Consider the following 15,704-nt stretch of genomic DNA (forward strand, 5'->3'; position numbering starts at 1 on the left):
TGTGCGAATTTGGAGAAGAGGTGAGGTGAGGCTACACTTTTGGCAAAAAGGAAAGTTACAGAATGGCCATCTAGCCCACTAGAAGGACTTGTATGGCTGCTCTGCCAAGGAAAAACATTTCTATAAATGCGCTGCTGGATGTGTCACTGGACTCCCTGCTGTGCGAGCTGGTTACAGCACTGTAATTGGAGCTGCTGCTTTCCAAAGGGAAGTATGAGAGCTGCTACTGAGCCTCAGAGAAATGGAAGAGAACAGCGAGAGCATCCAGCTCGCAGTCCCATCTGCAGATATCTGGGATAAGGAAGTGAAGATGGAGGGAGAGATAAATGTATCCAGTCAGGAGATATCTGGAAGAAAGTCTCAAAGCTAAAATCCCTCTGGCAGTGATTGGGACAACTCCATAGCCCAAAGTCAGTGGAACAAAAAGTCTTCAACAGTGCATGAGGCGGCCTATCAGGTGATGGGGTTCAGCACAGGAGGTCAACACTGAATGTGTACAGTAGGTACGTCAATCTCACAATGCCAGCACTGGGATACCAACATGGGTTTAATGCTCCTTATAGCATTTTACCTGTACGAGTGTTATAACTTTAAACATGTAAAGAGCATTAAACCTGTGTCAGGATCCTGGGCCGGCATTGTGAGGTCGACATACTCACTACACATGGTAAGTGTCAACCTCATGACCTTATATCATGGTGTTTGAACCCTAAGGTAAAGCACTATCTAGTGGCAGCCTGAGACTATTCTCCTACGAATCCAATCAGTGTAAATTGAGACTAAGAAAAAATACAGAATGAAGTGATAACTATGAGCCATGCCAAGAAAAGTAGTACTGTGTGTAGTGCTGTGGAGATGGGGCTTCAATTAGCCGTCAGCCCCCGATTGAGTGTTTGACAAGGTAAGGAGCCACCAACATAAATGTGTTAGATTAAGTGGTGGATTATTATAAACTGGATCAAGAAGATCCTTCCTTACAGGCGACCGTTCTGAGGGCCCGATTCAGAGATGGCTGCTAAAGTAGTAGCGTTACTGCAAATTTATGCTAATGCCACAGCTGATTAGCTGTCTACTGAGACATCCACCAGCTGCGGCACTAATCCAATGATGTGCGCAAATAGACGCATCGAGTGGACACCAGCCGCACCATTGGACATTAGTGCAACCCTGTGGTGGGTCAGAATGTCCAACGGTACATGGCCGCCGGTGCCAGTGGAACTGCATCTTCTGACTTAGTCCTTGACAGCAACAGGCACACAGACGAATGCCACCCCCAGGAGTGCGTATCATGGATCTCCAGCGGTAACCATCGGGATGCATGCGCAGTGCGTATCGGAGCACCCGATATTTTAAATGTGTCCACAATTGAATCAGGCCCTCAGTGTGCCGAAGGGTGACACCAAGGTGCAGACTCCCCCTCAGTGACAGGAGCCGGGTGCTGCACTGTAAAATAAGTGCAGCACTAGGCTCCTGACACTGTGAGGGAACCAGCCGGCACTGTACAATCCGCACCTCTCTCACCACCTCTGCCTCCCAGTGATAAGCAGCACGAGCATGGGTGACGGGAGTGGGACCAAAGGGGTTCAGCTGTGAGGCCACGCCCACTTTCGGCAGCGCACGGCTTTGCCACGGACACAGCATCCCTCCCCGCACCGGGTGACACTGCGGAGAGGGACGCCACTGTACCTCAATACTACCTAGGCTCAAATAGAACTAAGGTTCCAAAGCCACGCAAGGGCCACTAGAAAAAGTGGATCTCATAAAGATAGTGTTTTCCAAATTTGTATATTCAAAAATTGGGGATTTGTCATGGTTGAGCGTTCAAAACCATGGCCTTGAATTGCAGTAACACGCTAACCTAGCCACTCTGATTTATGCGTAAGAAGAGTTTCTTTAACCGACTATGAATGTTCTTGAACTATTTGGTGACCTGAGCAAATAGTATATGATCGTTAATTGGTTGTCAGCTCCAGAGCGGGCTCTACCAGTATGTACGTTTATTTGAATTTTTTAGCCATTCGGTCCACATGGATATCGTTTTACAAACATACTTGTTAATAGAATAATTAGTATATACTCAGGAGTGGCTACTATACTAGCTGGGCTGGTATTGTAGCCACTGTGAAGGAACCATGATGGCTGCCGTAACCAGTCCTACACCCAGGGCCGGCAACAGAAATCTCGGGACCTGATACGCTGATGTCTCTGTGGGCCCCACCTCCTCACTACCACCCCCGATCCCGCACCCACAAATAACTCCCCTGCATGTGTGATATGTGAAGCATGAGAATGTTAACTGAAAGTTACGCCAGCCTTTAAAGTAAAAATACACTATGACTTACCACACTGTCACTGATGACGCAGGCAGGTCTTGATCAAAGTGCTGTAGATGCCTCAAGGGTAGCAGGGATGGTATCTGTAGCCAGCCATCCTTAGTCCTCAGCCCCTCATAACCTTCCTCAGCCTCAAACCCTCATCACCATGCTCAGCCCAAGTGTCCCTTATCACCTTCCTCAGCCCCTCATCAACATCCTCAGACCACCATCACCTTCCTTAGCCCACAGCCACCTTCCTCAGCCCTCAGCCCCCTTCACCTTCCCCATCCCTCAGCATCCTTCACCTTTCCCAGCTCATAGCCCCCTTCACCTTCCCCAGCATCCTTCAACATTCCCAGCTCTTAGCCCCCTTCACCTTCCCCAGCATCCATCACCTTTCCCAACTTTTAGCACCCTTCACCTTCCCCGGCATCCTTCAACATTCCAGCTTAGTCCCCTTCGCCTTTCCCAGCTCTTACCCCCCACCCCCTTCACCCTTCCCAGCCCCAAACTCCTTCACCTTCCATAGCCGCTGCCACCAGCCCCTTCCTCCTCACACAGCCCCAGTACACTCTGAAGGGAATCTATCCACTTCCGTGCCCGACAGCGGGGATTATGTGTGGCGGCATGACCTACGACGTCACACCACCGCGTTGCAAAGAAAAGGTCATGTCCGGCCCAGGACATGTCTGAGCTACATGCAAGTTGAGCTCTGTGCTGCCCGGGCCAGACTACAAAAGAGCTGGGCGGCAGATACGGGTACCGGCGGCCATGGCTGGAGCATTGAGCCTGCTGTCCACGGCCCCGCTTTGTGCCCCTCGGGTCCCCTCTGGACCCAGTACAGGTGTACCCATAGTACCCCCCCTGTTGTCGGGCCTGCCTTCACCCCCACCCACTAGACATGAGCATATTTTTATTTCTTTTTTTACATACCCCTGAATGTCACAACTAGTACTACAAGTTGAGAACCGCAGCTCTAATGCCGGCTACACACTTGTCGATATATTGTTCGTTAGACAAACAGTATACTGTGAGTGCATCAGCAGCTGTGTACACCCAATATGCCTGTGAATCGGCCGCTTGGACTGCTGACCGATCCATCGGTACAGTGTGTTCCCAGCTTTAAACAGAGAAAGGGGTCAATCCAATTAGCCGCGATGATCTCGCAGGGGCAAGTCATCGCAGCAGCAGCACTGCAAGCAAAATAGTGCGAATTTGGGCTCAAAGCGGGCAGCGCCATTACCGGCGTCTTAACGTCACGGCAACTCGCACCCTTTGCAGACAAAGGGATTGAACCCAAAGTTTTAAGGCGATAGCTTCCTGAAAATGGCTGTTGATCAGCAGCAACTATTTACTTTTACTTCTGTGCGAGCTTACAGCCTATACCTGTAATATTATATGTAGCAAACATTTAGTGATGATGGAAACAGCAGTAACATGTGGATAGATATCTTTGGTAACGTAGCTTTTCTTGAACATTAAAACGGTGTGAGATTCAAGAAATGTAAATCAGAAACGCCATTACAGGTTGCTGCGCTCAGATTATTTGCAAGGCTGTAATAGGCATTGGGCAATGGTCAGCAGTGTATGGATACATTTGTCAGTAATCAGTATTAATGAGTTAGCACCCCCTCCCCCCCCCCCCCCCCAACGCCCTCTTTCACAAACACGTATTGCACTAGAAGCAGTTTTACATCCATTAGAGGAACACATCACCGTAGCACTGGTGATATATTCTATTTTAGGTGACAGGTGAGCTGAAAATAGAGTGAAACGTGGGTTTATTTATTGACCTAGTAGACATGTTTTATGGACATAGCACCAATGGAGGGGTGCGGTCACTATGTCAAGTCTCAGCGTCGACACCACAATGTTGACAGTTACACCTACAGAATGTCAACATGTGGAATGTCAACATCCTGCACAAATATTGCAGTGCATGGAGGTCTGCTGGTAATTGTGGTGTCACTCCACCCATCGGGCATTCCGTTGGATCATTTGCGCTATTGTGCAGTCTATGGCCGACTTAACATTATGACACAGTGCACATTAGAACATGCATCTAACCTTGGAGTTTGTTTTAAACCATATAAAAGCACTGACACTTGTCACAGAATCCTACTGGGGCTTGGCATAGCCTCTTTATATTACAATAATGTGATGTATTACCCTTCACTGACAGTTACTCACAGAGCCATAACTTTTTGGTGCCCTGTGCCAGAAAGAGTATTGGCGCCCCTCATTTTTCAAAGGGACATAATGCACCCAAAAAGGGCCATGGCTTCATGGGTTAGGGCCAGGGAAGAGATAGGGGAGGCCAGGAGATGCTGGGGATGAAATAAGAGGAAGCTACAGATAATAAATAGAAATTTGACAGGCCCAAACAGCACCCCCTGACCTGTGGTGCCCTGTGTCATGGCACTAGCCGCACTACCCTAGCTACGGCACTGGTTACTCACTCCTTCCCAGGCAAAAATGACATCACTCCTCTCCAAATATAAGGACATATTTTACAGGTTACAATATTTGTATAAATGCACACATATAGGCGCTGCCATGCAGTTTGCTCCATAAAGGTAGAAGTGATATATCAGCCACACACATGCGAATACATCTCATCCCAGGAACTGGATGACCCTTGTGTAATTATATTGAAGAATAATGTCCCATACTTGTGTAGCCAGGCATAGCTACTGATTCCAGTCTCTCTTTTTTTTTTTAATTAAATGCCGCATAAAGGTGAAGCAGGTGACACACAGAAAGCAGGCTGTAGTTATCTGCAGCTATCTATTCCCCTTTCTTATAACATCCCCCAACCCATCCCATACTCACTTATTATCACTCTACAGTCAATTCCAAATATTCCAAGAACCTATTGACTCCTAGAGCAACATTGCTGTGTTATGAAAGATATTGCACCAGTAAACGCCTTTTCTCAGTGCAATCTGGCTCCACCGACTTGCCTCCTGTGGCAGTTAACCATATCCATCAAGCTGACATTGTTGCACAGATTGTAAGCTTTTATAAAGGACCCTCTTACTTCTTTACCCCGTTTGTCTGTGATATTGCTTACGTACTTCCTAGTGGTAAAGAATTGTGGAGTATGCTGCGGTGGGGTATTTGACATTATATGCATACCTACTTTAACACTGATTGGTCACCTGTTTCAGGCTCCCTTCAACAACCCAAAATATTCCTGTAGGGAGAATGCTTCCAGTTCATATAGGAGCATTCTTCATGCTGCATGCAGTCTGATGTGTGTAGCTCAGATAATTGGTTAGGCATTGGTCATAGTCAGTGCATTGTGTCAGCTAAAATATTAAACTGCAGTGTTTCCACATCACTAATGGCAAGATGTATCACACATTTTAAAGAGGACAAGTGGTGCTGTTACCCATAGCAACCAGCTTCTAGATAAATAGCTATAGTCTGAAAAGTTGCTATGGGTAACACCTCCAGCGGGACAATTCCAGACACACGGGACAGTCCCACCGAATGTGGGACAGTTGGGCGGTATAATTTAGTGTGTGCGCGTTATATATATATATATATATATATACACACACACACACATGTACATACACAGTATATATATATATATATATTATACATACATACATATACAAACACACACACTTGGCTATTGTATGTTTATAGGACTTAGGGGGTCTATGTACTAAGCCTTGGAGAGAAATAAATTACCACCCAATCAGCTCCTGTCACTTTACAGACTGTGTTTGAAAAATGACAGTTAGGAGCTGATTAGCTGGTACTTTATCTCCATCCACTTTCTCTCTCTCCAAGGCTTAGGGCATAGGCCCATAAAGGTTATTTTTTAACAATATCATATAGAAATATAAAGATTGTTTCAAGACTGACCCCGCAAGACAGTAATCTTTTTCTCCCATGTTTTCTTCCAAATTCATTTTCCACCAGGGTCACACCAGTACCTCTGATGCATATGCAAAGTTTATCAGGCCATTTGTTGGATCAGTATGGTTGTATATTATACGATTTTGTTGCTATACAAAATTGTATTTGGCCTAGTGTGGGACTCTCTCCCTGTATTTTTAGTAGGGAATATAGATTGTAAGCTCCACTGTGGCAGGGATTGATGAGTGATCAAACATTCCCTGTGTAGTGCTGAGTAATACATCGGCACTATATAAAGTGTAATAAATAAGGCAATTTACACTCTCAGTACAATATAACATAAGTAAATAAAACTAGCTACCTAGAATTGTATATAAAAATCACATAAAATACAAACATTGGCACACAATATTTCAGAATAATGATGATGCTCCTCGAAGTATAATTACAATGGAATTCTTTATTTGACAGCTCCGCAAACAGAACAGAACGATTTTCATGTATCTGAAAAGTAAAAACGGTAATAGACAGACCACATTTTGTTTATTCTTGCCATGCTGAAACAATTTAAAACAGGAAACAATCAAAGTAAAACAAACATAATTGATTGTGCTCACAGGGCTAATAAAATAAAAATAAGGGGTGGAGGGAGTTTTAAAAGGAGTGACAAAATAAAAGTAAACAATATAAAAACAATTTAACAAAAAATGTATAATAATAAAAAAAAAAAAATGAGGAAATTAAAAACAGGAAGAGATGATAGAAAAACTTCCCAGAGAGAAAGGTCAAGGTTCGGGGGTTACTTGGGAGAAATACAACAAATATTTATAAATCGAAAAAGTTCAACAATAGCTTCTGATTATACATATTCATTTATACCATCTTAAAAATAGTTACATATTTTGCCATAATATTTTCAGTCAAGGATTCTTTTTTTTGTGGGGGTATTTTTTTTTTATATATATATATTTCTTTTAAGGTTTATAATAAAAAGCAACACTTTCATGTACATAAAACTGTACAAAACAAGGCAGCATCACAAGCAGGTAAATTAAATTTTCGTGTTAGCCCCTTTCCATTGGTAGATACGTCGTTAACGCATCACATTGCAGACACTTTAACAGGTCAGGAGGCAAAGAGAATCAACACTAAAAATCTAAAAACAGGCTTTGATCAATTTTTTTTAATTTATTTAGTTTTTTATTTTATTTTGTTTTTTAACACACTATTTGCATTCTGTGGGTTATTTCACGATACTCGTCATTCCGGATCAGACTACTCTGCCAAATGCAGCCCCGACAGGCCAGATTTGTCATCACAAGATTTTTTTTGTAACCTTTGGTTTTGGTCCTGCCCCCTCCCCCAAAAATTGTGTATAATATTTATAGATGTGTGTGTGTCTGAGTGGTTTACAAAAAAATTTATTTAGATAGGCCTTTACCCAACTTCTTTTATTCAAACTATTCACATACAAAAAAAGGGAACTATCATTGTATAAACCTGGCATGAGAGATACGAGATACCCCTATGCCCATGGAGAGGATTCCATGTTTCTGACACATAGTGTCACCATTTTTGTATCAAACAGTTGTGAGGCAATGCAGCGGAGCTGTCCCTTTAGCAACATGTACCATATTGTAAGGTACAAGGATTACAAATAGCAGCACTGACGCTTTCCCTAGTTACTTTCTTGCATATATCCAAAGCATCAACAACAAGGAGTGGCAAGTCATAACTCAGCGTGCCTTAAGGGGTTGGGTACGGGCGGACAGAGACGATGTAGTCAGTCACTGAGTCTGCGTCAATATCTACTTTGAGCATTTAACCCTTTTTGGGAGATAGGACTTTTAGCATGCCGGTGAGCGGCATGCACAAAGTTATATCATGGGTGCAAAGCTCTAAGCAGCATTTCAACAGTGTCGGGATCCCGGTGCCAGCATACTGAGGTTGACATAAGGACTGGTGAGAGAGTCACTGATGACCTCCTGAATGCCTACCCGCCTCAAGTCCACCTTTTAATCCTACATAATTGCCTTGGAGTTTATTCTGGAAACTCACATTCACAGACATCACACGTAGGTTTCCATCCTAGAGGAACAGATAGAGTACCCATAGAGCAAAGTCTTCGTAAAGTATGGGCTAAGAGTCCCCCAGAGCATGGACTCATCACTTATACACACTCTAATCTACTTATTTAATGTCATGGAAAATGAATGAGATAGTTGTATCGACATGAATGTGATGGGTATGCAAAAAAAAGTCATAACAAAACATTGTGTATTTGGAATCCTGCTGTAGTTCCCTCGCTAAGCCCAACATGCAGTAGTAAGACCCCTACTTGTAGTTCAAATGACGACATATCAGACCTATTAATAGTCATTTTCTTACAATAGGCTTCCTATTGGTTTAGACATTACTGGGAATGACGTCTTCTAATATGGAATGACTGCATACGCAGGTCCCATTTTCCCATCAATCAAGGCTTGCTCCAGAGAGAAAGATATTTACCAGGGTGCTATGGCCTAACCACTTCTCTGGCCAAGCCATCTCTTTAAGGTTTTAAAAATCTAAATCTATATCCTCCATTCTCTGCCATAGTCTTAATTGTTTACCTGTCTAATGTGCCAGTTGTCCAAATTGGGCAACCTGGTCTTCTATACTTTGTGAAATGCACCAAAAGATAGAGTCTATCTGCAAACACAATCCCTACCATCCCTATTGAAAGTGCAGCAATAATTATACGTCAACTCAGGTCCTACTGTCCAACGCGCAAAGTACTGGGATGCGTAGAAGCGAGGAAAGGATTAGAGGGGAGAGGGATGGGAGACAGGAGTTGATGGCTAAGAACATACTCGGATAGAGATGTGTGTCCTGATCATATCACCTTGGAGCATTATTGAAGTCTGACCCAGCTACCCTTCATGCACTTGCCATTCTTCTGCAGGTCTCTCCAGCCGAACAGCAATAAATAACGACAAAATGAAAGACGTCTTAATAAGCAAAAGCAGCACATTCCAAACAGGTGCTGGGCTAATGCTAAATCAGCCTTGGAATGGGCAAACTCAGCGGCACGTATAAAGAGCAGATGCCTTCACCCCTGCACTGTGTGAGCTGAGGAAGCCATTTTTAACAATTATTGGTAACTCCAAACAAATACAACCTTTGATATGCTTGTGTTATTTCTAGGCCTTTATCACTGGTTTCAAGGACTAGGACTGTGCTACAAACAAAATGCAATCACACCACTTTCACTCTTAAAGTGTACCCTGTTACCGACACCCATCGTGGGCAGCCATTTTTTGTGGGCTGAACGCCTATTCATTAAAACAGTCTCTTTTAAATCATTAAGATCTAGTAACATTACTTCCCAATTCATTAAAAGAATGTGACCTTCTAAATATTACATACCTGCCAAGTGTTTCAAGTTGGGGAATCGGGTCGATGTACACAGCACACAAACAAGGATTAGCGTGGTCAAGTCACACTGGGGGGTATCCAGTATTTGAGCACAGTTAGGTCAACCCCAGCCCCTCCACTAAATCACCCACTCAATGCCACATTCACTGCATCATCAAATACCTCAGTGGGACAGACCTCCAGACTCTTCTAGAACCAGGTTGTGTTATCATCTGAGAAGGAACCAGCCCTGCATACCCCGTGCTACTAAGACTTATTTAATAAAGTATTTAATAACAGTGCAAGGTGCAGAAATGTACTGTATCCTTAGCAACAACTCATACCGTTGCCTCCATTTAGGTTTTGTAGCTGTTCTACAATACTTACGCCTGTAATGTGACCAGTTGCTATAGGTTACAGTACATTTTAGTAAATAACCAATTGGTAGACGTTTAGCACAAGATGTGCACAGATGCAAACATTCACAATAAACGCAAAATTAAAAACAGATGGCATAATATTTTAGGTAGATATTAAATTACACTTACAAGTAGAACAGGTAGGGTACAAAAATATCACATTATAGTAAGATTGTATTTGGGCATCAATACATACTGTACTTATTTAAAGTTCCCAATAGTAGGTGATTATTGATTATAGAAAGACCATGATCACCACCTATGGATCAGTGGCAAATAGCATATGTACCTTAGGGTTGAACGGGGTAACCTGTATATATGTCCTTTAAAATTGTAGTGGTCTCATTAGCAAAATATATTTTTTTTCTTCTCGATACACATGATGTTAGCATTATATATTGGAACTCGCCCCAAAAACCCACCATAAGTAACATGGCATAACAGGGCCACAGTTACCAGTTGACTTCCTAGGTTAGAAGCCTGCTTCAAGAAACAATGTCATATACTCAGCAGAGTTTGTGGCCTAATTTACAGGAGTAGTGTTGCATCAAGGAAAGAACAACTTTATCAGCAAATCTAGGCCAACTATGTGCAAATTGGGGTGTATTATACTTAAGAGAAATATACATACAGGACTTAACCTTTCTTCTCTGGTTGTAAGATTTCCTTTATACAGTATAAAATGGACAGAAAATAATGCCACTGAATACACCAGCCTACATGCTCTTGTAGCCAAAGTGCCCAATCTGCTTGAACCACTTTGCAGAGTGTAGAAGTAATTAAATTACAATAAATAAAAAAGGTTTTCTTGCAACAATAAAAGCTGAAATCAGGCAGACGTTATCATTCAAAAGGATTATATTTACAGAAGTCTACATGAAAAGGCCAGTCATACTCGCAGCTTACCCTGTATTGATGAGTCAGATATGCAGTTAGAATAGTTTGGTCCCCATCTGGCTGTCCCTTGCAATCATCTGTATTCATTCAGTTGGCACCTTTGGTATACATTACCCCCCCTCTTTTCTATTTATCTTAGAAAACTATGTAGCCGTAACTTTTCATTAGCGGTCATCAGAGAGTAGACCCCCTCAAGACATAGTCCTGGACCGTGGACCTGAAGGAGAGACTCTGGCATTGATCTAACCTCTACCGAGTATGGCTCAAGGCTGAGCAGTCCTTATTTTTGAGAACTAGCATGCAGTAAACCAAATATATATATATAAAAAAATTTAAACTGTATTATAAAAATTTTTTGTTGGCTCGAAGGAGAGACACGTTGACTTTCAAACACACACCACCAGGTGTGACCACCTTCTTTACCTAGAACATTGCCGGTACCGATTTGACTCTTAGTCCCTCAGTTACCGCTTAGTGGATAACTGCGCAGTTATAAAGGCGAGAATCTGTTAGCAGTCCACATTTAAGTAGATCATTTAGGAAGTCGGGGAATCAACTAACATAATGCCTTGATTAAATATCAAAAATATTTCTAGACAAAATTTTTTATTTAAAATGTAAGATGAAAGTATCTTAGTACCATGTATTTAAAGGTAATTCGGGGGTCTCTGATACATAGATATACTAAAACCAGATACTCAAGTACCTGAACGGAACCTTAAGCTTTATCTCTGATGGGGAACGCTAGATGGATTATGACTCGTCACCTTTGTAATATGACCTCTTTTTTTTTTTTCCTGCAGGAGAGATCTGAAACAAAGCCAAGTGCCAAATGTAAAAATTTCCTCTACCAACAAATGTTTTTTTTTTTTGCTTTGCTTTTTTTTTTTGTAAGAAAAGATCTAAAATGACGGAGCGCTACATTTCAATTTACAACCGCAAATCGGAAAGCCTCCAACTGTCATTCGTTCACCGCGGAGAGACCGGAACTTTTTTCCACGAATGATGTCGTTTCGGCCTATGTACCCGAGGAAATGACAGCACCAAGAACACCCTCCTTCAGCATTCTTAACAAAAAAAAAAAAAAGACAAAAACCATAATGGCTTATAAAGTCCTCCTTTGCTTTGAAAGTTTCTCCTCTTTGAGCGGAGAAACAAAATGCAATGCAAGATCCCTTTTTGTTTTTTTAATATAAAAACTATATTTGGGGAAAAAAAGTGCCCCCACCCCTAATCCAGTTCTGACCTTCATGACAATGACTTATTTATGTAGAGGGTAGTTTGGAATTTTACATATTAATAATAAAATAAAACAAAAAATAAAATAAAATGGAAAACCAACACAAAAATAAAATAAATACTAAATAGTAATGTAGGCGTAAGCCCAGAAGCAGTTGCATGAACCATAAAGCATTGTATTGTCTTTAAGTCTCTCTCTAGTTTATCTCCTTCATTTAAAATTAATCCTGGTTTGGGGTCTGTATCTCCCAATTCTTCCCTTGGTCCTTCAAAGTTCAGACATGCCAAAAAGGGTCAAGTGAATTTCACAGGTATATCTCCCTCTTGGCAGATTGGGAGGAAGGGGTTGTTGCGTGCTGGAAATCAGCGGTTTGGGTTAGTGGGATTTCCTCCATAGGGGAGTCCGTACATGACTCATGGCTGTTACTGGTAAAGGCACTGTAAGTCGGTAACAGCGGGATGTTAGCCATTTTGGTGGTGCTGTTATTGTTGCCTCCGATGCGGTCCTCTGGAATCCTGGGGTTCCCGTTGCCAATCTGCTCTTGACTCCCCTTGTCTTGGTAAGGCACAAAAGTGGAGAGCTTGAGGGCATTCTTGGGCCTGCGGTTGGGGGATGGCTGGCCGGGCATCCAGCAAGTGTCAGAGTGTCCGTATTCTGTACATTCCCGCGTGCAGTTTCCTGTCATGGCTACATCAGGCAGTGGTCTGAGATCTGAGGACAAGGAAAAATAGACCAGTTATTTGAAGAATACAGGTTTACAACTGTTCAGATACAACTCTACCCTGCCACACCCTGAGAGCTGCTTCATTACACCCTGTATTTTTCCAGCTAAGAGTCATGCGCTATAGAACACAAGTCGGCTGCAGAACCGTCCTTTCATATAGGCACCACAATCGTACTGTGACTTATACTAGCCTCTGTGCTGTTGGGGTACCCTGCTCCTTCAACGATCAAAGACTCAGTCTGTGGCTTGCCTCAGTTACCCTGCACACATCACATGATATTGTCACATGCAGTCCTTTCATCAGCAATGCAATCAGAGGTCACTACCTTAGACATGATCAGTGCACTTATCTCCTGCTGCATTGACCATTCTGATTATCTGATTGGCTACAAGATCTCTCACCGCCCAATTCAAAACGGAGTATATATCAGATGTGCAGGAGACTGAAAGCAAGCAGAATCTATGGCAGAACCTAAAAGATGCTAGGCTGATTCATCAGCATGCCTAGCTCAGGGAAACCTTGGCACCCTTGCACCAGATTTAGATAGCCTGCCGTTCTCCAGCTGTTGAATTGCCACTTGCAGCATTCTTTGTGAAGCTGCTAAGAAATGCATTTCAACCACTGCAATGTGATGCCTTTTGGCAAGCAAAACAAATACATTTAGATTACTACAGGATACATTGGAATGTGACTTGTTGTACCACCTTCACAAATAATGCTGCAAGACATTGGTGGGCAACAGGCGGTCCTCCAAGAGGTCCCATGCACCCCTACTGACTAGTCATACTGATGGCACAGTGCCACAGACCAGCAGGTTGCCCTATGTCTGGATAGGGATGTCTTCACATCGGCTTGACCAGTAGCCAGAAAACAGATTAACCTGCTTGAAACCTTCATGCAGATGCTCTAATCTCCTAGTTTATGTTTCTTCACAGAAAGTTAATGGTCACCTGTGAAGCCTTTAAAATAATCAACTTGTTGCCCATTACTACTAGAAAAATTCCCTAAGGGTTGTAAACAAAACAGCCTTGTTAAAATCTATAAAATATCTGCTGTACGCGTTTCACTTATACACAGTATTTAATGCATGTGATACGTTCTCAAATACTGATATGATGCTGCTCCATATTTCTATATTAACACATTAGCTGCATATGCAGTCTTAGCGGGAAGCAGTCGGTCTTAACATATCTCGCAGCAGATCTTTACAAAGTCATATTTGTGGAAATGGAAAACTAAAACCGCTAATTAATGTCACCTATATATTTGAAGTTTATAAGGAGTAACTGGGGTCGTAGCAGATTTTGGTGGTGACTACAAGATTGTTCTAAAGGTGGAGTGTTTTTTATTATTTTTTTTAAAGAAATCCAAATTAGTTACAGATGGCATAGACTTCCTTTCAGTGACGTGGCCCCGTGGTAAAGAATTAAGTGCATCATCCATGCCACCTAAAATTAGTTGAGCTGCGAGTAAGAATAAGCCGGTATATTTAACTTCGTTGCAAGAAAAAATATCCCATGCCATTCACCGCAATAATCCTACCCTATGATTGGGTTTCTGGCCAATATCCCAGTTTTTGGGTGTATTTTTTTTTTTACCTTTGCTTTGTGATTGTTTAAAGCCACCCATACTGCGTTCAGTTTTTGCTTCCGGCACATGGAAGAGTGGCTTGCACACCTTTGTGAATAGGGCAACCCATGTAGTTGGGCTTCTTGACACGGGGAAGATGTAGACATGAGATAAAAATAGTTAATTTTATTGCGTCCAAATCGTGCATGCATTACGTGAAAAAAATAATGTGCTCTGGTATCTCTTTGTTTCCATAAGGGGCAATAATACCACGGGCACTCCTAGGTCTATTCTCTATATAAGAAAAACAGATGTTGCATGAGATGTAACAGTGTAAAGATTACAAAAGGGAACTAGAGGACGCTTTATAGTAGTAGCCAATAAATGTTGCGTTTGGCCAGAGCTCAGTACTCTTCATCATGCTTGGAAAAAGCAGTGTTAGCAGGACCCCTCACCTGTGTTCAACCAGGAAACTTTAGTAGCTACATTCAGGGTGATTATGGGGGAGATGTATCAATCCTTTCAGGTTTGATACATCTCCCCCTATGACCCAAAAGCCCTTGGGTTCCTCAATTTACAAATTCTTGTTTGCATAATATATTGACAAAAGGAAAAGGGGAAAAAGTGATATAACATCCACCCGTTTCAGGAAAGCTCAAATAAGTTTCCGCCACAATATTAAGCATAAAAATATAGCGACTGATTGTTTTAGGAGTAGTCGGCAGCACAAGGCTCCAGTCATGCCATTGGCGGTTTACGTTCTATACAAACTTTGTATCTTAATAAAAATGACCGTTTGGTAAAATCCACAGACGAATTACGGTGAAGTCTGGCCAGAAGTTGAGCCTCTCTGATGCAACAAGTGTGAAATGAACTACGGTTTGATGTAACTGTCTGCAAAGTGTTTGCAAGATGCCGAAAGACGACCCTGGCGCCCCGTCAAAGTGTCAAAACAAAGCGTTTAATTACTATCCTTGCTGAACAATAAACCCTACGATTTGGGGACCCTTAAGGTTCACTGTGCATTTGCCTCTGTTTGACAGCTGGTGCATACTTTCCCCTGAGCTATTAAGAGTCCCATCACTCCCTCCTACTACCCCTCCTCTTTCCACGGCTCCATCGTGCATCCCCAGACTCTCTTGTCAGCTTAGAAATTACATACAGAATGCGGAGATCTTTAGATACAAATAAAAAATGATATATATTTTGTGTCCAATGTCGCTGCTGACTTAACACAGTGACATTTCTACAATGAGTACAGAGAAGAAAC

General features: G+C 42.4%; 1 protein-coding gene across 5 annotated transcripts in view; it reads right to left on the reverse strand.

Annotated features, from left to right (window-relative positions):
* Window positions 1–6,628: 6,628 nt before the first annotated feature.
* PCDH1 (protocadherin 1) overlaps window positions 6,629–15,704 on the reverse strand; it is a 161,972-nt gene continuing 152,896 nt past the window's right edge. For 4 of the 5 annotated variants that reach the window (XM_088444352.1, XM_088444354.1, XM_088444353.1 and 1 more), the window contains one exon: window positions 6,629–12,851. In XM_088444352.1, the coding sequence (XP_088300478.1) occupies window positions 12,445–12,851 (407 nt within the window). In that variant the 3' untranslated portion in view covers window positions 6,629–12,444. The remainder of the gene's footprint in view (window positions 12,852–15,704) is intronic. The other variant, XM_088444357.1, reaches the window with a different exon arrangement.

The sequence above is a fragment of the Taudactylus pleione genome, unplaced genomic scaffold, assembly GCF_031769625.1.
Source record: "Taudactylus pleione unplaced genomic scaffold, aTauple2 ptg000355l, whole genome shotgun sequence".
NCBI lineage: Eukaryota > Metazoa > Chordata > Amphibia > Anura > Myobatrachidae > Taudactylus > Taudactylus pleione.